This window comes from Lagenorhynchus albirostris, chromosome 20 (genome assembly GCF_949774975.1).
Source record: "Lagenorhynchus albirostris chromosome 20, mLagAlb1.1, whole genome shotgun sequence".
Taxonomy (NCBI): Eukaryota; Metazoa; Chordata; class Mammalia; order Artiodactyla; family Delphinidae; genus Lagenorhynchus; species Lagenorhynchus albirostris.
Window position 1 is genome coordinate 35941253 of NC_083114.1, and position 20666 is coordinate 35961918.

Consider the following 20666-nt stretch of genomic DNA (forward strand, 5'->3'; position numbering starts at 1 on the left):
GTTCCGCCCCCCAGGTCGGGGGTCCCAGGAAGAAAGCCGAAGAGGTGCCCCTACCCACTCTTTAGCCCACACTATATTGAGGACCTAGCCGCATCCCAGCGGCATCATCTCTGGCCCTGGCTGGGCTGGGGGGCTGGGGAGGCAGAGCTGCGAAGGGGGGAGATGTGCGGTGGACTCGTTTCCCTTCCCTTCCCTCCTCCTCCCCCTCTCCGTTCTCACTCCCAAATTGGGGGCCGGGCCAGGCAACTCTGATTGGCTGGGGGACGGGCAGCCGGCTCCCCCTCTCCCAGGGGCAGGGTTCCTCCCCGCTCTCCATCAGGATGGTATAAAAGGGGCCCGGGCCGGTGGTCGGAGCAGACGGGAGTTTCTCCTCGGGGTCGGAGCAGGAGGCACGCGGAGTGTGAGGCCACGCATGAGCGGACGCTAACCCCCACCCCAGCCGCAAAGAGTCTACATGTCTAGGGTCTAGACATGTTCAGCTTTGTGGACCTCCGGCTCCTGCTCCTCTTAGCGGCCACCGCCCTCCTGACGCACGGCCAAGAGGAGGGCCAAGAAGAAGGCCAAGAAGAAGACAGTAAGTCCCACACTTTTGGGAGTCTAGGGCTGCTTGGTATCTTGCCCTGCGTTTGGTCCCAGGGGTCCGCAACTTAAACTGAGACTCGGGATGCTCCGGAGGCTCAGGAATGGAAGGAAGATGGTGAGGGCTTGTCCTCGGCGCCCTGGGATAGAAGGGACCGCACTCTGGGTCAGGGTGTAGATGAACGCCCCCCAGGAGTGAGAAGGGAGGATGCTGCACGGCGCGAGTTGGCACAGGAGGAGTTCTGAGCGCGCACTGTGAAGTACTGCGGGGAAAATGGGGTCTGGACGCCGGGTGGGGGGAAAGTACGTCGAAGATGGGATGGGGGCGCCGAGTTGGGAATTTGGAGCCCAAGCTATGAGTGATCAGAAAGGCTATGAGATGATTCATAAGGAAAGATTGTTTACCCTCTCTGCAGGCTAGACAATGTTCCTGGGGCCGCGGAGGTGCTGGGCGGAGCGGGGGAGGGGGCGCGGAGCGTGGGCGGGTTGAAGGAAGAGATTCGTCGGCGCGGACTTGGTCAGGCAGAGTCCTTGCGCCCTCTGCTGATCTACACTGGGCAGTGCGCCTCCTTATCCAGCGCTTCCCCGCGCAGGAGCCGGAGCGGGAAGACCGGGATTGTTGCCCGGTGCGGACCCCACCTCTAGACCTGGAAAATAAAGTTGGAGATAGGGTAGCCCCGTCTCTAGAAGAAGTAGCCAGTCGGGGGAAATTGCTTAGTGTCGCCCGCCACCTAGTGGCCGTCTCGGTAGACGATCCGCGGTGGGCGTGGTTAACTAACTTCATTTACTATTTGCGGACTTTCTGGTTCTTTGGCTAAGGAGTGACCCAGAGGCACTGGCTGGCTTTGGGAAACGGGGGGTGTCACTGAGAGAGGCCTTTTGAGATGTCTGGGCGCCGGAGGTTAGGGCATATCCTACTTTTACGGTACGCTTCAAGTCTCTGGGCGGAATCCCACGCCAATCAGCCCCTCCCCCATCCTCCTAGCCCCGCCCACGCCATCCCACCTGCCCCGGGAATGGGGCGGGATCCGGGCTAGACCTCTTGTCTCTCCTGCCGTCCCCTCCTTCTGTCTCCACCCAAACCACGCCCCACAAGCCTGCCCTCTGGTTGAGGAGCTTCTCTTCCCACTCCTCCACCCCCCACTCTCCCACCGAATGGCTTTTTATTTCATTTGGCTTCAGCGCAAATGGTCTGGGGTTGGAGTTGGAAGCAACCCTGGCCTAAAACTTTGTTTAAATTCCTGGGAACTGGAAGGAGTTATAGCTTCCCTGGCCAGGCGCCGCGGCCCTGTCACTGGCGCTGATGAGGAGCAGATGAGCGTTTAAGGATTTGGGGAAAGGAAAAACAAAAAGACAAAAAAAGGAGAGGCGGGAAAGGGAAAATCTAAATGTGCCTCTAAGACCGAGGGGAAGGGACGGTGGGGTTGGGGTACCTGGAGCCCCGAGGTGGGGGACTCGCGTGCTGCTGACAGCCCCCATCTCCCCCTCTTGCCCCAGTCCCACCAGTCACCTGCGTACAGAACGGCCTCAGGTACCATGACCGAGACGTGTGGAAACCCGTGCCCTGCCAGATCTGTGTCTGCGACAACGGCAACGTGTTGTGCGATGACGTGATCTGCGACGAAATCAAGAACTGTCCCAACGCCAAAGTCCCCGCGGGCGAGTGCTGCCCCGTCTGCCCGGAAGGCGAGGGTATAGCTCGGGGCCTGGGCCGGGGCGGGGGCGGGGGCTCTCCCTTGCCCAGCGCAAGGGAGGCGTCTGTTGCCGGAAGCACCTGGAGCAAACCTTGACTCTAAGCCGAGTCTCTTCCCCCCCTCCCCTCTAGCGTCACCCACGGACCAAGAAACCACTGGAGTCGAGGTAATCCTCTGCCCTCGACTTTCGCCACCCCGCCCAAGACTCTTCACGGTTCTCCTTCTCTAACCCGGCTTCTCTTGTTTCTTCTGCCCCAACCCCATAGGGACCCAAAGGAGACACTGGCCCCCGAGGCCCAAGGGTAAGCGGTGCCCTCTCCCGGCTGTTGGGGCTGGAGGTGGGCGTGGCTCCTGGCCTGCGCTCACCCGGCCCGCCCTCTCCCGCTGCAGGGACCCGCTGGCCCCCCTGGCCGAGATGGCATTCCTGGACAACCCGGACTTCCCGGACCCCCCGGACCCCCAGGACCTCCCGGACCCCCTGGCCTCGGAGGAGTAAGTGGAGAGTCGAGGCGTTCGTGGAAGGCCTTATGTCACCTCGCCCCCACCCCCCCACCGCGGGGTTTTTAGTTTGTTGGGGTTGTTTTGGCAGATGGCATACTTCATAGTATGAAATAACTTCAAACTTACAGGAAGAAAACGAGAAAAGTTGCAAAAATAATGCAAAGAACTTTCACATATCCACGATTTGTCACATTTGCTTTATCAGTTTCTGTGTATAAATATAATCATCTGGGTTTTTTTGTTTTTTTCTAAACCATTTGAGAGTAAGTTGCTGGTATTATGTCCCTTGGCTCCTGAATACTTTAGCATGTATTTTCTGAGAGCAAGAACATTCTCTTAACATGAGCGTTGCACAATGACTACATTTTGGAAATTTAACATTGATACAGTACTATTTATTATCTACTATGCAGTCCATATTCAGACTTCACCAATGTTCCCAATAATGGCCTTTATAGCTTTTTTGTTGTTGTTCCTGTTCCAGGATCCAAGCCAGGATCATGAATTGCATTTAACTGTCATGTCTCTAGTTTCCTTTCACCTGGAACATTCCTCAGACTTTCTTTGTCTTTTATGACACTGAAATTTTTTGAAGAGGCCCGTTGTTCTGTAGACTGTCCCTTAAATTGGGTTTGTGGGATATGTCTTCATGATTACATTCCCATGGTACGTCTTGGGCAGGGCTATGCCACAGGTCATGTTGTTGTCCTGCATAGCGTGTCACATCAGGAGGCACGTGATATCAGTTTTTCCCATTACTGGTGATATCTTCTGCCTTTCAACTCACTGCCCTGACCCTGCTTTCTCATGTACTCTCTCTTCTAGAACTTTGCTCCCCAGATGTCTTACGGCTATGATGAGAAATCAACAGGAATTTCTGTGCCTGGCCCCATGGTGAGTCACCAGCGAGGGATGTGGAGGACAGAAGAAGAGCAGATGAGGATCCAGACAGGATAGGCCAGGGAAGGGGTATGGGGTGGCATAGATAACTTAGGAGCTCAAGAAGACCTTTGGGACCTCAGAATCCAGAGAGGATGCCAGGCGACTGGGTGGTCTGAATGGGAACCATGGGAGATAACCTTTCCTGCAGAGGCTTCATTATGGCCTCCCTTTCTTTTTCTTCTGTAGGGTCCTTCTGGTCCTCGTGGTCTCCCTGGCCCCCCTGGCACACCTGTGAGTATCCAGGCTGTCTACACCGCTTTGGGCTCTGGGCTTTTGGAAAGAGGATTGGCATGAGGGCAGGGAAGGTGCTCAGAGATCTCTTGGTGAGATGGGGGACAGGTTGGCAGGGACCTACTCTTCTAACCCTACCCCTCTCTCCCTGTCTGCCAGGGTCCCCAAGGTTTCCAAGGCCCCCCTGGTGAGCCTGGCGAGCCTGGAGCCTCAGTAAGTGCTCCCCAACTTGTACTCTCTATGCAAATACACACTCCCTCTACAAATACATGGGTTCTCCTATCGAAGGACCACCATCTGGGGTCTTTCTTACCTCCTTCTTCCAATCCTAGCCTTCCCCTTCTTTTTTCCTTATCCTGGCCATTCTAACATCCTCTCTTCCTGTCTCCTCTAGGGTCCCATGGGTCCCCGTGGTCCCCCTGGCCCCCCTGGCAAGAACGGAGATGATGTAAGTAGCCCTGGTAAAGAGATACCATCTGACGCCCACCACCTTTCCATGTGTTAGGTCCCTGTAATCTCTACCCCAGTGCCCCCACCACCTTTGGGGGTGATACCCAGAGAAAGGAGGGCATGTTCTCCTTGATTCATGGGACTGCCCTTGAACAAGGAGCCTCCTGGGATGTTTCCCCATCTTCCTAACAGAGGTGGCTGTCCCTCCCCTCACCCCAGTCACCTTAAAGCAGTCCCCAACCCCATCCCCTGATGTGAATGGCTTCCCACAGGCTTAACCACTTACCTCAGATTCTCACTGCACGTGGTGAGATTAAGATGCTGGTGACAGAAATAAACAGAAATTCCTTTGGAGGGACGCAAAATTCAAGCAAGGGTTGCGTGGTAGATTTAAACTGAGATAAGGTTCTGGGCCCCTAAGCCTGACCCTCAACAACTCCAGGAAGACCCAGGCCTTCCATACTTTTCCAACTCAGGGGGCACGGGCACGATGGCCTTTTCTCTTTCTCTCAGGGTGAAGCTGGAAAGCCTGGTCGTCCTGGTGAGCGCGGGCCTCCTGGACCTCAGGTGAGCAGGAGGATGGCGTGGCTGCCTCCAGGCTTTGCTGCATTTGGGCTTCATTTGGGAGCTGTGTCCACAGTGGTGTCTTCTAACAGCCCTGCCTTTGTCCTTTTCTTTTCTCTCCAGGGGGCCCGGGGATTGCCCGGGACAGCTGGCCTTCCTGGAATGAAGGGACACAGAGTGAGTCACCTTTGTGTCATCTAAGTTCCCAAAGTCCCAGTATCGCATTCCAGCCCTTTCCCCAAAGGATCCTGGTGTGCGTCGTGGTGGGTGGCAGCTATATAAGTTCCAAGGGATAGAGAGTAGACATCAAAGAGAACTTCCCTCCATTGGGAAGGAAATCCCAATAAAGGGATGGAGTGAGATCTTGGGCCAGTTGGGATTTAGTCTAGCTCAGACACAGGGAGATAGCTATGATGACCTCCTGAGGTTCCTCCTGAGGTCTGGGTGGCTGTCAAGGTTGTCCACAGTCTCCACAAGGTCTCACGTTGGCCCTCTTCCTATCTTAGGGTTTCAGTGGTTTGGATGGTGCCAAGGGAGATGCTGGTCCTGCTGGTCCCAAGGTAAGAAGCTGTATGACTGTCATGGTCCTCCACCTCCCCTGCAGTCCCACCATGAATGAATTTCTAACTCTATTCTCTGCTCTGTAGGGTGAGCCTGGTAGCCCTGGTGAAAATGGAGCTCCTGGTCAGATGGTGAGTGTGTCCAGTTGTAGAAGGAAGAGAGGGAACAGGACGTAAGGGCGAGATGGGGGCTTGGGGAGAGGGGTGTGTCTGCTGTCTCACTTGGCTTCTCTTGGTTTTGTTGTCAGGGCCCCCGTGGTCTGCCTGGTGAGAGAGGTCGCCCTGGAGCCCCTGGCCCTGCTGTAAGTACTCCTGGCCCCTTGGGGGACTCCAGGTTCTGGAAGAGGTTCCCCAGGAGCTAAAGGGACTGAGGTGAGCAGTGCTCCGTGAATGTAACTGGGGCTTTCCCCTCTCTCCTGCAGGGTGCTCGTGGAAATGATGGTGCTACTGGTGCTGCTGGACCCCCTGTGAGTACAGCCCTTAGACCTCAGTGCCTGGGATTGCAGAGGGGTCTCAGTGTCAGCTCTTGGGTCTGATACCAGGGGCAGGACTGAACCCCAGGGCCTCTTCTGTCCCAGGGTGTGACTTGCGGCTGCCATCTTCCTTCTCACTAACATCTCCCTTTCATTCACAGGGTTCCACTGGCCCCGCTGGTCCTCCTGGTTTCCCTGGTGCTGTTGGTGCTAAGGTGAGACCCCCCACCCTCCAATGAGCAGGGTTCCCACAGGCCAAGGGGTGGGCATCTCCTTGCTCCCCAAACCAGAGGGACCCAGAATCAAGAGAGAAGCCCAGTCCCCAACACCTTTGTCCTGGGGTCCCCTTCTCTGATCTTGGAGTCCTGACTCTTGGTCTCCTGTCATGGCCCTTCACCCCCTGCCATCCAGCCATGAGGTTGGACTCCCAGGGTGGCTCCTGACAGGTTCTTTCTTCCAATCCAGGGTGAAGCTGGTCCCCAAGGATCCCGAGGCTCTGAAGGTCCCCAAGGTGTGCGTGGCGAGCCCGGCCCCCCTGGCCCTGCTGGTGCCACTGGCCCTGCTGTAAGTGTCACCTCCTCAGTACCCCCGTGCCTGTCCCTAACTCAGAGTCCTTGCCTGTCACTCACCCACCTCTCTCTGTGTCACAGGGAAACCCTGGTACTGATGGACAGCCTGGTGCTAAAGGTGCCAATGTAAGTATCCTGCAGGTTTCAGAGCCGCCCCTGGTGCCCACCTTCCGCCCACCCTGTGCCCTCCACTCCTGGGCTTAACTTGTTCTGCCTCCCGCAGGGCGCTCCTGGTATTGCTGGTGCTCCTGGCTTCCCGGGTGCCCGAGGCCCCTCTGGACCCCAGGGTCCCAGCGGCCCCCCTGGTCCCAAGGGTAACAGCGTAAGTACTGCTCTCTCTCTTCTGCCCCACCCCATGAGCTGGCTCCCGTGGCCTTGTCTGGGAAGCATGAAGATCCAGGCCAGCTGAGCATCCCCACTTTTCACTCATCTTCCTCTCCTCCCACTCAGGGTGAACCTGGTGCTCCTGGCAACAAAGGAGACACTGGCGCCAAGGGAGAGCCCGTAAGTCCCCCAGCAGCCCCTTGGGGGAGGTCCAAGGAGGAATGGGAGCCCCTGGTCCTGGACACCCAGCCTCAAGCCTGCTCTGGAGCTGGTACCAGGACAGCCCCTCACCACAGGCTGCCCCCTCCTCTCTGCCGTCTCCAGGGCCCCACTGGTATTCAAGGTCCCCCTGGCCCTGCTGGGGAAGAAGGAAAGCGAGGAGCCCGAGGTGAACCCGGACCTGCTGGCCTGCCTGGACCCCCTGGCGAGCGTGTAAGCGCCCCCTTCTCAGCCCCAGAGCCGGCCTGGTGCCCACTGTCTGAGCTCACTGACCTCCTCTCCTCCCACAGGGTGGACCCGGTAGCCGCGGTTTCCCTGGCGCAGATGGTCTTGCTGGTCCCAAGGTAACCTCTCTTCAGGGGTGGGAGGCTAACCCTGCCGCTCCCTGGACATTACCTTCCTCTCCCAGATGTAGTCAACCGTCTCCCACTCCCACCGCCCAGTCATTAGTGCCCACACTGGGGCTGCAGACCTCTCTCTTCACACGTAGCCTCACCTTGACCTTCCTACCACCACCATTGCCTCTCAAAGCACCACCCACAGCCCAGGAGGAAGAAGAGGCCAGCCCATGATAAAGAGACCCTAATTGTTGCTGTGACTCCCCCCACCAGGGTCCCGCTGGCGAACGTGGTGCTCCTGGCCCTGCTGGCCCCAAAGGTTCTCCCGGTGAAGCTGGTCGCCCCGGTGAAGCTGGTCTGCCTGGTGCCAAGGTGAGACCCCAGCCCAGCCCTCTGCCCGGCTTGGCCCATGACCCTGCCCATCCTATGAGGGTGCTGGAGCAGGACCACAGATCCACCTTCTAGAATGTCCTCCGCCCCAGCCTCCACTCTCCTTCTCCCCGTCTTCCACCACCCTTATCCCCCACCCCACTCACAACTCTCTGCTCCCCCTAGGGTCTGACTGGAAGCCCTGGCAGCCCTGGTCCTGATGGCAAAACTGGCCCCCCTGTAAGTATCACTCCCCCAGGCCCACATCAGTCTCCTGACCTCTCACCCTCTGTCCTCACCTCCACTTTTGTACCTTCCATCCTCAGGGTCCTGCTGGTCAAGATGGCCGCCCCGGACCCCCAGGCCCTCCTGGTAGCCGTGGTCAGGCCGGTGTGATGGGTTTCCCTGGGCCTAAAGGTGCTGCTGTGAGTACTCAGTGAGGCGTATCGCAGGGACAGACACCCTTGGGGCGAGGGTGGGGGTGGGGGGAAGAGTCCTTGCTCTGGGGCCACCTCTGCCACTGACTTGCTGTGTGGCCTCAAGCCACTCATTGCCCCTCTCTGGGCCTCAGTCTCCCTATTCCATAAAATGAGAGACCTCTCCTGGCTTTACTACCATTGCTCTATCCCTGGAAATAAGTATCGTTGGCCCGCAAACACACGCACACGCACACGCACATGCACACGGGGATAGGATGGGCCTTTTACATGATAGTTAGCCCCAAATCTTGGTGGGTTCTTTGAGGTTCAAAAGAAGATATCAGAATAGATGAGAGCCCTTTGCAGCTCAGGTCACCAAAGGCATACAATGGGGAGAAGAAAGGGAAGAGGGTGGAGAGAGGGGCCTAAGGGGCGGGTCGTCTGGGAGGAGAGGGCTCAGGGAGAGGCCAAGAGATGGAGCAGTGGAAGCCAGCAAAGGCCTTCCTCAGGGGCCAGAGCTGATGGACAGATTCAAAAGCTCCTTAAAAATGCCACTCAAAGTAAACGGGAGGGACCCAGGAGGCCCCGGTTCCCCACTTCAGCTCCCTCAACCCTAACTCTGTCTCCCCACAGGGAGAGCCCGGCAAGGCTGGAGAACGAGGCGTTCCTGGACCCCCCGGCGCTGCTGTAAGTATCGCCTTTTGGTCCCTGTCCCCTCCCTGCCTCCGCCCATGTCACATCCCTACATCCTGCAGGAGGGATGCGGGAGGCTCCAGCCCATCCCCAGGGCGTCAGGACCCCCAGCCCGCAGGCCCCCTACCTGTGCTCTCCTCCTCAGCTGCCCGCCCACCTCACCACCCTGACCCCTTTTTCACTCTCTCCCCATAGGGTCCTGCTGGCAAAGACGGAGAAGCTGGAGCCCAGGGACCTCCCGGACCTGCTGTGAGTGTCCCTGACGGGGAGGCCTGGGGAGGGGGTGCTGTGGGGCAGGAAAGGGGAGATAGCCCCTGTCCCCCTTCTCCTGAGCTTTCCCATGACCGCAGCATTTCCTCCTTGCAGGGCCCTGCTGGTGAGAGAGGTGAACAAGGCCCTGCTGGCTCCCCCGGATTCCAGGTGAGGCCTCACGGCTGTCAGGGTGTTGGAAGAGGGGCATGAGCAACACCTCTTCCAGATTCTAATCCCTCGCTTCCCTCCCCCATTTCCCACCTACAGGGTCTCCCTGGCCCTTCTGGTCCTCCTGGTGAAGCAGGCAAACCCGGTGAACAGGTAAGAGGTAGCAGGCCGCTGAAGAGATGGGGAGTGCAGGGAATACAGAGGGAGAGTCCGGCCCCCTAGCTAATCAGACAACCATCAACTAGAGGAATCAAGGTTAGACTCGAGGAAGGACTTCCCATCATGAAGGGTGCTACACAGAGGGGAGCAAAGAGCTGCACCTCTGTGTGATAGGATCTGGAAGGAGCTGCATGGCTGCTGGCCTGGATGACTTCTTTTTAGAGCTGCTGGAATACTCTGGCTTTCCCTCAACCCCAAGTCTGGTGAGGGTGACACGTTCACGAGGAGGAGTAGAGGGATAATCCCGGTTCAATGCTGAGAAGGGATTGGTCTCCAATCACAGACCCCAAGGGCTAGCCCCCAGGTGGACAAGAATGTTTTCTAGTTGGGAGGACCAAGGTGGGTTCTGCTCACTGTGTGTCCCTCCCTCCCGCTCAGGGTGCTCCTGGAGACATTGGTGCCCCCGGCCCCTCTGGAGCAAGAGTAAGTAGAGCCTCTTGCTGCTTCTGCCAACATGCCCCGTGCTTGGTCCCGTCTCTGCAGCCGCCTCATGGGCCCTGTCCTTTCCTTCTAGGGCGAGAGAGGTTTCCCCGGCGAGCGTGGTGTGCAAGGGCCCTCCGGTCCTGCAGGTCCCCGTGGGTCCAACGGTGCCCCTGGCAATGATGGTGCTAAGGTAAGGGCAGCACAGGGACCAGGTCTCACCCTTCCTGTGATGGGGGCTGCCTGGCTGTGACCAAAGCCGGCTGGATGTTGGGGAGGGATGGGGGGACAAGACTGGGGGGGTCCATGTGCAGCCTGAAGTTCTGGGCTGTGAACCTTTCCTCTTAGCTAGTACCTGTCTTTGGCCTCAGAACCAAGCCTGGGAGAAATTAAGAGGGGGCTCAAAGCTGTGACCCACTTCTGAGACTCCAATCTTCTTGGTTGTCATACAGGGCGATGCTGGTGCCCCTGGAGCCCCTGGTAACCAGGGCGCCCCTGGCCTTCAAGGAATGCCTGGTGAACGAGGTGCAGCAGGTCTCCCAGGCCCTAAGGGTGACAGAGTAAGTTGAACTCCCCCCTCCCTCGAACCCTGTGTGGTTCCCATCTCTCTCTGCTTCAGATCCCTCAGCATCTCTCTTTCTACTCCTTTGGGTCTTTCCCTGTTCTCCTTAATCCTCCCTCTTCTCTGGCCTCTTGGCTGACGAATCCTTACCTATAGTCCAGGCCCTACCCTGCCCATGTGTTACCATGGCAACAAGAGGTGGGAGGGGGGCTCCTGGACGAGGAATCCCTCTACACAAAGCAGGAGCTTCTTAATCTAAGTTCCCCGGAATCCCCACACAGGCACCTTTCCCCTGAGAGATCTTGAGTCCTTGGCACACGTGGGGGCAGGGCAGACACAAGCAGGATGCCATAGGTCACCTCCTTGCCCCACACTGGAAGTCTCAGGCTTTCCTGTGTCTTTAGGGCGATGCTGGTCCCAAAGGTGCTGATGGTGCTCCTGGCAAAGATGGCGTCCGTGGTCTGACTGGTCCCATTGGTCCTCCTGGCCCCGCTGGTGCCCCTGGTGACAAGGTGAGACGGCTGCCTCCCCACCTTCTTCCCTAACACACAGCTTCCCCAGCAAGCCTGGGCACAGCTCTGCAGGGGGAGGCAGCTCCTGCCATGCTAAGCTGGTGATCCAAAGGTGGGGGGCCAGGAGGGAGGAGGACTCTCCTGGGTTATCCGCCAGGAGTATGCAGCATGGGCCCCTGACCCTGCACCTCTTGTCCCTCCCTCTCAGGGTGAAACTGGTCCTAGTGGCCCTGCTGGTCCCACTGGAGCTCGTGGTGCCCCCGTAAGTACAGAAGAGCCAGTCAAGGCTCCATACTCCAGCCTTCTCTCCCTTCGTGCCGCCCCTGGCCCTCTTTCTGGCCCTCTCCACCTTGGCTCCCACCTGCTCTGGTCCCTGTGGGGTTCTCCTCAGGCCCTCCTTCCCCACCCTCCAGTCCATCCCATCCCACCTTCCCCCAGATCAGGGCATCTCTCCATTTGCCTCCTTTTCTTCTAGGGAGACCGTGGTGAGCCTGGTCCCCCCGGCCCTGCTGGCTTCGCTGGCCCCCCTGTGAGTACCAAGATCCCTTTCATCTTCCATCTCCAGCTAGGCCCTGGGGCCTTGAGTGACTGGATGAGGAGAGAGGCATTGGCCTGATTCAGAGAAGCAGGGTGGAGGGGGAATTGTCTCCCATCCAAGCATCTTCCTGCCTGGAGTTCCTGTCCTTCCTCAGCTGACTTCCTAGGCTCACCTTCCACTCACCACACTCCCTCCTCCCCCAGGGTGCTGATGGCCAACCTGGTGCTAAAGGCGAACCTGGTGATGCTGGTGCTAAAGGCGATGCTGGTGCCCCTGGCAGTGCTGGACCCACTGGACCTCCCGGCCCCATTGTGAGTATCTCGCCGTCTAGACCCCGAGCTGCCGGCAGGCTGGATCCAGGACCGGCCCAGCCGTGACGCCTCTGTGCTCTCCTACAGGGTAACGTTGGTGCTCCCGGACCCAAAGGTGCTCGTGGCAGCGCTGGTCCCCCTGTGAGTACCTCACTCTGATTCTCTGCCGAGGCTCTCCCCAGCCCGCGTTTGGAGGTGGGGCGGCTGGGCCAGGTGAGGGGCTGTCCTCCCTCTGATTGCTTCTTTGTCCTTTTCTCCAGGGTGCTACTGGTTTCCCTGGTGCTGCTGGCCGAGTCGGTCCCCCTGGGCCCTCTGTAAGTGTCTGTGGTGGAGACCCCACCGGTCTGGGAGGGTATGGGGCACAGGCCCTCAGGAGCGCGGTGGGCCCGACTACGGCTTCCGCAATGCTCCGGAATCCGATGGATTCTGACGGCCCCAATTCTCCCCAACCAGGGAAATGCTGGACCCCCTGGACCTTCTGGTCCTGCTGGCAAAGAAGGCAGCAAAGGCCCTCGCGGTGAGACCGGCCCCGCTGGGCGTGCTGGGGAAGTCGGTCCCCCCGGTCCCCCTGGCCCCGCTGGTGAGAAAGGAGCCCCTGGTGCTGATGGACCTGCTGTAAGTGCACTACGCTCCAGACGGGTCCAGAGTGGGGGCAGCGTCCCTGGCCGCTGGAAGTCACCTCACCCCCACCCGTCCCCCACAGGGCTCTCCCGGCTCTCCCGGACCTCAGGGCATCGCTGGACAGCGTGGCGTGGTCGGCCTGCCCGGTCAGCGAGGAGAAAGAGGCTTCCCTGGTCTTCCTGGCCCCTCTGTGAGTGCCCCCTCACCTTGCGGATCCAGACGAGAACAGTTGCAGGACTTGGAGGGCGCAGGGTGGGGGTGTTGGGGTCAGCGGGGACAGAGGAGGTGGGTCCTAAGGTCCTCTCCCACCCCATCCCTGGCCTGACCCTTTCTTCTCCCTCAGGGTGAACCCGGCAAACAAGGTCCTTCTGGAGCAAGTGGTGAACGTGGCCCCCCTGGTCCCATGGGCCCCCCCGGATTGGCTGGACCCCCTGGCGAGTCTGGACGTGAGGTAAGCGGTTGCCGGCCCCACGCCAGTGCCGTCGGTGTGGCCGTCTCGGCCTTGGCCTGAGCCTCCCTCCCCTTGGCTGCCGTTCACCTTCCCCCACTCTCTGCAGGGAGCCCCTGGTGCCGAAGGATCCCCTGGACGAGACGGTTCTCCGGGCCCCAAGGTAAGACGGCTGCACCCTGGGGCCACAGCCCCACCTGCCGCTCCACCTGGCCCTCTCAGCTGGGGCTGACCCGATTCCCCTCCTCCCCCCCATTCCCCTCTCAGGGTGACCGTGGTGAGACCGGCCCTGCTGGACCCCCTGGTGCTCCTGGTTCCCCTGGTGCCCCCGGCCCCGTCGGCCCTGCTGGCAAGAGCGGCGATCGTGGCGAGACTGTAAGTAGCTGGGCTCTGGCTTTACCGTTTCTGCTCAGGCCAGGGACTCTCCAGGCCTGCCGAGGGGTCTGCAGATGGACACCTGGCTTCACCTAAGCAGGGGAGACGAGGAGGCCTTGCAAGATGTCTGGGCCCCTGGCCTCCCTGGAAACACTGAGCCACAGCTCAGCCTTGAGGCCCCTCCTCCCGACAGTCCCGCTTCCCCCGAGGAATGGGGTTTGTTCCCAGGTGCTCGCCCCAGCTTACGTGAGGCCTGAATTTACATGAAGATGCACCTGGGGTCAGGAGAGAACGGATATGGTGGGAAAAGATGAGAGGACAGAGGGATTTGGCCGGGGGGGGTCTCACCTGCAGCTCAGGCCGTGCCAGCCCTCAGCTGGGCTCTCCCTGACCAGGATCTAATGCTCTCTTTGCTCTCCCCAGGGTCCTGCTGGTCCTGCTGGTCCCATTGGCCCCGCTGGTGCCCGCGGCCCCACCGTAAGTGCCCTGCTCTGGCCCTTGTGTGCTCAGAACCCTTGTCCAGATGTGGACTGCACCCCCTCAGTGCTAACAGAACTTCCACCTGACAGCCTGTCCCCATCTCTCTTCTAGGGACCCCAAGGCCCCCGTGGTGACAAGGGTGAGACAGGCGAACAGGGCGACAGAGGCATTAAGGGTCACCGTGGCTTCTCTGGTCTCCAGGGTCCCCCTGGCCCTCCCGTGAGTATGCCCAGCCCCTCCCCAGCGCCCACCTGCCATCTTGTCTTCTTTTATCATCTCCCCAAGTCCTGCTGTGTGATGGGGGAGGACACTTTGCCTCGGTTTCCCTCTCTGGACCATCCTTCTCCTCCCTAGTGGGGACCGGGGTCTGAAGACTAATGGGTATTTCCAAGTAGCCTCTGAGAGAGTGAGGGGTGCGCAACGAGGGATCGTGGGAGGGGTCTCAGCCTATGGACACCCTGGGGCTAGACTTCCAGAATAACAAGGTGGCTGGCAGGGGGGCGGTTGCTGGCCACATTTGACCTACACTCGGCCTAAACTGTCTTCGCATCTCTCCTTCAGGGCTCTCCTGGTGAGCAAGGTCCCTCCGGAGCTTCTGGTCCTGCTGGTCCCCGCGTGAGTTGTGTCTTCTATTTATCTGCTCTTCCTGGGTCCCTCGCCTCTCTGGAGAAGCGTCTGGGGCAGGGGATGAAAGAAGGGAAGGGGGTTCTGGACCACCTTACGCAGCCCTCGCCTCCCCCTCCCCACTGCTTCCTCCCACAAAATTTCCTGGCCCAGCTGTGGGAGTGAGCCGTAATGAGGCCGAGGAATCAGAGCCCAGGCAGAGTGGGCTGTGGGCTTCTCTGCCAGAGCTGGGGTGGGCCCGTGCTTTCTGGCAGGCTTTCTCCAACCAGCTTCCTCCCTGCAGGGTCCCCCTGGCTCCGCTGGTACTCCTGGCAAAGATGGACTCAACGGTCTCCCAGGCCCCATCGGTCCCCCTGGTCCTCGTGGTCGCACTGGTGATGCTGGTCCTGCTGTATGTGGTCCCCCACCTTGTCTGCCCCTGGCCCTCCAGCCCCGAAAGCACTGAACCCCGGTAATCCCCCCTCTCCTCCCTCTCTGCGCAGGGTCCCCCCGGCCCTCCCGGACCCCCTGGTCCCCCTGGTCCTCCCAGCGGTGGTTACGACTTCAGCTTCCTGCCCCAGCCACCTCAAGAGAAGGCTCAGGATGGTGGCCGCTACTACCGGGCCGATGATGCCAACGTGGTCCGTGACCGTGACCTCGAGGTGGACACCACTCTCAAGAGCCTGAGCCAGCAGATCGAGAACATCCGGAGCCCTGAAGGCAGCCGCAAGAACCCTGCCCGCACCTGCCGTGACCTCAAGATGTGCCACTCCGACTGGAAGAGCGGTAAGGGCTGGCCCGGCTGTGCCTCCTCCCGCCGCGGCGGGGCTGAGCCCTGAGGCGCCCACATCCCGCACCTCCCCTGACGCCATCGCACCCTGTCCCACTGCAGGAGAATACTGGATTGACCCCAACCAGGGCTGCAACCTGGATGCCATCAAGGTCTTCTGCAACATGGAGACAGGTGAGACCTGCGTGTATCCCACTCAGCCCAGCGTGGCCCAGAAGAACTGGTACATCAGCAAGAACTCCAAGGACAAGAGGCATGTCTGGTACGGCGAGAGCATGACCGGCGGATTCCAGGTGCGTGAGCTCGATCCCGTAGCTGCTCTTAGGAGATGGGCTGGCCCAGGGCTCAGAAGGGCCTGAGGGTAGGTCCTGGGTGGACCAGACCTCTGCTAAGTGTGATCAGCTGGGAGGCAGGAGACCTGGGTCCTTGATACGGGGTCAAACACAGGGTGCCTGGGGGCAAGGGGTGCCACCTCTGGACGTAAGGTTCTCTAGGATGCTCTCAGGGGACTCCAGGGAGGGAGGCCAGGACCGGAGGCTCCAACACAGCCACTTATCTTCGCTCTTCCGCTCCCACAGTTCGAGTACGGCGGCCAGGGCTCCGATCCTGCCGATGTGGCCATCCAGCTGACTTTCCTGCGCCTGATGTCCACTGAGGCCTCCCAGAACATCACCTACCACTGCAAGAACAGCGTGGCCTATATGGACCAGCAGACCGGCAACCTCAAGAAGGCTCTGCTCCTCCAGGGCTCCAACGAGATTGAGATCCGGGCTGAGGGCAACAGCCGCTTCACCTACAGCGTCACCTACGACGGCTGCACGGTGAGTCCAGTGGGGCCCCCGCTCTACGCTTTGGCTTTCCGGGCAGGCTCAGTCCCCCACCCCCTCACTGCCACTTGGTGACACCCCTCTCCCATTGTCTCCCTTTCACCCCAGAGTCACACCGGAGCCTGGGGCAAGACAGTGATCGAATACAAAACCACCAAGACCTCCCGCTTGCCCATCATCGATGTGGCCCCCTTGGACGTTGGCGCCCCAGACCAGGAATTCGGCATCGACGTTGGCCCTGTCTGCTTCCTGTAAACTCCCTCCACCCCAACCTGGCTCCCTCCCACCCAACCCACTTGCCCCTGACTCTGGAAACAAAGAACCCAAACTGAACCCCCCAAAAAGCCAAAAAAACGGGAGACAATTTCACATGGACTTTGGAAAATATTTTTTTCCTTTGCATTCATCTCTCAAACTTAGTTTTTATCTTTGACCAACTGAATATGACCAAAAACCAAAACTGCATTCAACCTTACCAAAAAAAAAAAAAAAGAATAAATAAATAACTTTTTAAAAAAGGAAGCTTGGTCCACTTGCTTGAAGACCCACGTGGGGGTAAGTCCTTTTCTGCCCGTTGGGCTTATGACACCCCAACGCTGCCCTTTCTGCTCCTTTCTCCATGCCTTCTTGGGGCCTCCCCTCCACTGCTCCCCGAATCTAAGTCTCCCCAAAAGACGCAGGAAACAATGCATTGTCTGCCCAGCAACCAAAGGCAATGTTGAAACACCCAAGTGGCCCCCACACTCCCAGCCTACTCCCTTCACCCAGAACCCCCGAGCCCTGGGGGAACCCGGAGTTCTCAGACTGCCAAAGAAGCCTTACCATCTGGCATCCCTGTTGGCCCGGCAACATACCCCTCTTTGTTTTTGAGGGGGAGCATGCCAGGGGCACCACTGGCCCTTCACCACCGGGTTTGGAGAAAAGTCAGGAGGGGCCAAGACAGAGCAGAAACGTCGGATTTGAGAAACATGCCAATCCCCCTGTGCTACCCAGCTGGGTGGGAGAGACTGCTCTGTTCCTTGTGTAATTGTGTTGCTGAAAGACTACCTCGTTCTCGTCTTTGGTCTTTGTGTGTCACCGGGGCAACTGCGTGGGGGGCGGGATGGGGGCAGGGTGGAAGGGGCTCCCCGTTTTATATCAAAGGTGCTACATCTCTGTGATGGGGTGGGGTGGGGAGGGAATCACTGGTGCTATGGAAGTGGAAACGCGCCCCCCCCCTTAGGCCAGCAAATGTTCCTTTTTGTTCAAAGTCTTTTTTTATTCTTTGTTTTTTTTTTTTTTTTTTTCTCTCGTGGATGGGGACTCGTGAATTTTCTAAAGGTGCTATTTAATGTGGGGGAGAGAGTGCCGGCTCCAGACAGGGTCACTTGCTCTCCACCCTCTCTTCATCCCCCTCGGCGGCGCCTCGCACCACCTCAGGCCTCTCTCCTCTCTCTCCCGACCTCTCCCGCCTCTGAAACCCTGTCAGCTGCATCCCATCCTCACGGCCTCTCTTGTAGTCTGTTCTGCGTTCTCTCTCACTGGGTTTCAGAGCACAATTTCCCAAAGCACAAAGCAGTTTTTCCCCCTAGGGGTGGGAGGAAACAAGAGACTCTGTACCTATTTTGTATGTGTATAATAATTTGAGATGTTTTTAATTATTTTGATTGCTGGAATAAAGCATGTGGAAATGACCCAAACCTATCTGCAGTGGCCTCCTAATTTCCTTCCTTGGAGATGGTGGAGGGGAGTCCTGGGGAGGGAGCTTTGGGAGGTGGGTGGGCTCTCCTTCAGCGTCTGCCCCTTCCCTTCCCCTCTCCCTCTAGCACCCTTGACGGACCCTCCCCCTCCCTCTTGCCTTTCTTACGCCTTTACCCTTTCTCTTAACTCTCTCCTGCCATCTTCCTTGCATGTCTCCCATACCCTCTTGTCCCTTACAGTGCCAGACAGGCAACCCACTTGTGCAACAACACACACACGCACACACACACACCTCCCGGCAGATCCTGCCCTGCCCAAACCTCATGCCCATGCCCATGCCCATCAATGCCATCAACTCTCGCTGCTCCCCCCCTACTGCTGGGGGCACCCTGCAGGGTTGGGGGGCTGTGGTCAGGGCACTGGGAGGCCCGTGGTTGGTGGAGGGAGGTGGAGTCCCTGGGAGCCCCCCTGGGCAAATGCCTAGGGTCATCTGGCCTCTTCTCCGTCCTAGCCCCCTCTGAGCTCCTCCAAGGGAGCAGTCAGCAATACAACATGAGACAGGGCTGCTGAGCCTGCCCTGAGGGCCAGAGGAGACCTGGAGAAAACATTGCTTCCTCCTCCTTCTTCTGGTCTCCCTCGGGAGGGAAGGAGGGACCCACCAGCCCTCAGGAAATCCTCCCCAGGGCCTTGGAGAGCTGCAGTCCAGGTACTTACCAGCCGCTACCAGGAAGGTGACAGGCCTTCTAAGTCCCCAAAACATGACTCCTGGGTGTGTGGCGGCCTGGGGAGATCGTTTTGCCCAGCCCCTGCCTCCTGCCCTTTCCTTCTCATTTTTAGAAATTCCTGCTTCCTCTTCCTCCTTTCTCTCACTCCCTTCCTTTTTCCCTCACCCTCTGCCTGCCCCTCCCTGCTGAGCTGAGAGCCTGAGGCCCCCACAAGGAAGGTGACTGGTCAGCTCCCCAATCTCAGGGAAGAGGCACAGCAGTGTGCCGTCCGTGGGCACATAGAGGATCCAGGCAGTCAGAACTCCGGAGCAGACCAGGCGCCCAGAGACCTAGAGACGGGGAGAAGTTGACAGCTGTCCCATTCCTGCCCCCCTCCCAAGGTCTCAGGAACTAAACCTTTGGGCAGGAAAGGCCCTCATCCCTCCCTCAGGTCCACAGAGAGATGGACCAGTCCTCAGAGGCCGTTGTCTGCAATACTAATACCTTGGCTGTCATTCAGTAGTCGTGACGGTTAATTATGGCCTTTAATAATTCTTCATTAGCACTTCTACCACATTCAGGAAAGTGTAGGACTGGAATCAGCCTAAAGAGGGCAAGAAATTGTGGTTTGTAAACAAAAGTTTATTCAATATGCAAATGACCCCAAGTTACCTCGTGATCCTTTGATCAATCCATTGAATGATGGCCTGCCTGACACCAGCCTAGGCAACTCCCAGGCACCTGGACCTCCTGCCCCCTGAGGCCCTTGGCTGTCTTGGTCCCATCCGTATCTGTCGCACCGGCAGGTGCACCACGCTTCTCAACTTCCAGGCCTTTCTTTTTTTTTTTTTTTTTTTTTTTTTTTTTTTGCTGTACGCGGGCCTCTCACTGTTGTGGCCTCTCCCGCTGCGGAGCACAGGCTCCGGACGTGCAGGCTCAGCGGCCATGGCTCACGGGCCCAGCCGCTCCACGGCACGTGGGATCTTCCTGGACCGGGGCACGAACCCGTGTCCCCTGCATCGGCAGGCAGACTCCCAACCACTGCGCCACCAGGGAAGCCCCAGGGCTTTCTTAGGTTTCAAATGTCTCATTGTCCCCTCATTCTCCTGGCCAACCCAGGCTGAGTTGGACTTGAGTTTCCAAAGCTCTCCATGTCTATGGAATTCATCTCAGCCTTAAGACCAGACATTGGTGCCACTGTCACGTTTTCACCCTGTTATTCTTTTCAAGCCAAGAGGAGCTGGCTGAGGCCGGAAGCCAGGGGCTGAGACGCAGGGCTGGGTGCAAGTCTGGGTGTAGATGCCCGGGAGACTGAAGAGAGAGACCATGAGGTCAAGAGATGGCCTTTCTAGGTGAGCGTGTGGAGTGTGACATCGCTGTGAACAGGAGTGAGCACGTGTGAGAGGAAGAGCACGTCCAGACCAGGCCCTGTGTGCAAGCAGCCAGCGGTGTGGAAGGCTCTAGGCTTGGGCTTGCTGCAATGATAAACTCATTCTCCATCTGCTGTCCAGTACGGTAGCCACTAGCCACTGTGGCTATAGAGCGCATGACATGTGGACAGTGCCCCCGAAGGACTCCATTTTAAATTTTATTGTAATTAATTTTAAAAGCTACCTGTGGCTCATGGCTACCGTATTGGGCAGCACGGTAAAGGAGGGGCTACACCTCTCACTGCATATGCACAACTCTACACGTGGGTACGTGTGTGCACGCGCAATGTGTGCACACGCACGTATGAGGGCACGCCAGGTGACGCCGAGTGTCAGGGCGGTGGTGGTGGCAGAGCCCCGCTGTGCAGCCCCGCCTGTGTCATGTGGTTTGGGGCCAGAATGTGGTTGCAGAGTGTGTGCAGGACAGGAGGGGAGGGGGACAAAGGGGCCATTGTATCACATTCCCACCTCGAGCCCTCCTCCCCGCTGACATCACAGCTGCCCTAAATACAGCTGCCCAGACCCGCTGCCTGCACGGAGGCACAGCGTGGACTTCCCACCCTGCTGCTCCGTGGGCTCACACTTGCTTCTCTGTGAGGGAATGGGTCATGCTCCTGCGTCTGATTTTTCAGTCAAATCCAGACCGAAAATTCTAGAAAGAGAGGAGGCTTCATTTGGATTTTTTACCTTTTTGCTCTCTCTCTCTGAATCGTGGGTCCATTTTGGGCTCGACCCCATCTCCTGGCAGGATTCTCTATAACCGAAACGTGGCGGATTTTCCCTCTTTTTTCTCCAGCTCCT

At 58.6% G+C, this 20666-nt stretch overlaps 1 protein-coding gene across 1 annotated transcript; it reads left to right on the forward strand.

The window, feature by feature from the left end:
* The first annotated feature begins 341 nt into the window (after nucleotides 1-341).
* COL1A1 (collagen type I alpha 1 chain) lies at nucleotides 342-16379 on the forward strand. Its single transcript, XM_060135669.1, has 51 exons — nucleotides 342-574; nucleotides 2077-2271; nucleotides 2405-2439; nucleotides 2540-2575; nucleotides 2664-2765; nucleotides 3600-3668; nucleotides 3903-3947; nucleotides 4107-4160; nucleotides 4342-4395; nucleotides 4911-4964; nucleotides 5085-5138; nucleotides 5468-5521; nucleotides 5609-5653; nucleotides 5770-5823; nucleotides 5944-5988; nucleotides 6156-6209; nucleotides 6460-6558; nucleotides 6645-6689; nucleotides 6787-6885; nucleotides 7014-7067; nucleotides 7212-7319; nucleotides 7397-7450; nucleotides 7718-7816; nucleotides 8000-8053; nucleotides 8140-8238; nucleotides 8866-8919; nucleotides 9121-9174; nucleotides 9292-9345; nucleotides 9445-9498; nucleotides 9943-9987; nucleotides 10079-10177; nucleotides 10437-10544; nucleotides 10951-11058; nucleotides 11267-11320; nucleotides 11534-11587; nucleotides 11800-11907; nucleotides 11995-12048; nucleotides 12168-12221; nucleotides 12361-12522; nucleotides 12611-12718; nucleotides 12872-12979; nucleotides 13086-13139; nucleotides 13244-13351; nucleotides 13775-13828; nucleotides 13943-14050; nucleotides 14393-14446; nucleotides 14739-14846; nucleotides 14938-15220; nucleotides 15327-15517; nucleotides 15803-16045; nucleotides 16160-16379. Exons 1-51 carry the CDS (start codon nucleotides 472-474, stop codon nucleotides 16304-16306), a joined length of 4392 nt encoding a protein of 1463 aa, XP_059991652.1. The 5' UTR covers nucleotides 342-471; the 3' UTR covers nucleotides 16307-16379.
* Nucleotides 16380-20666: the final 4287 nt, after the last annotated feature.

Excerpts from the sequence above, each read along its gene's own strand:
- COL1A1 (XM_060135669.1), top strand. The coding sequence starts at position 472 with ATGTTCAGCTTTGTGGACCTCCGGCTCCTGCTCCTCTTAGCGGCCACC. Across the intron at positions 6,690-6,786 it reads CTGGTGCTAAAGGTGCCAAT|GGCGCTCCTGGTATTGCTGG; the intron begins GTAAGTATCCTG and ends TGCCTCCCGCAG. Across the intron at positions 7,817-7,999 it reads CTGGTCTGCCTGGTGCCAAG|GGTCTGACTGGAAGCCCTGG; the intron begins GTGAGACCCCAG and ends TGCTCCCCCTAG.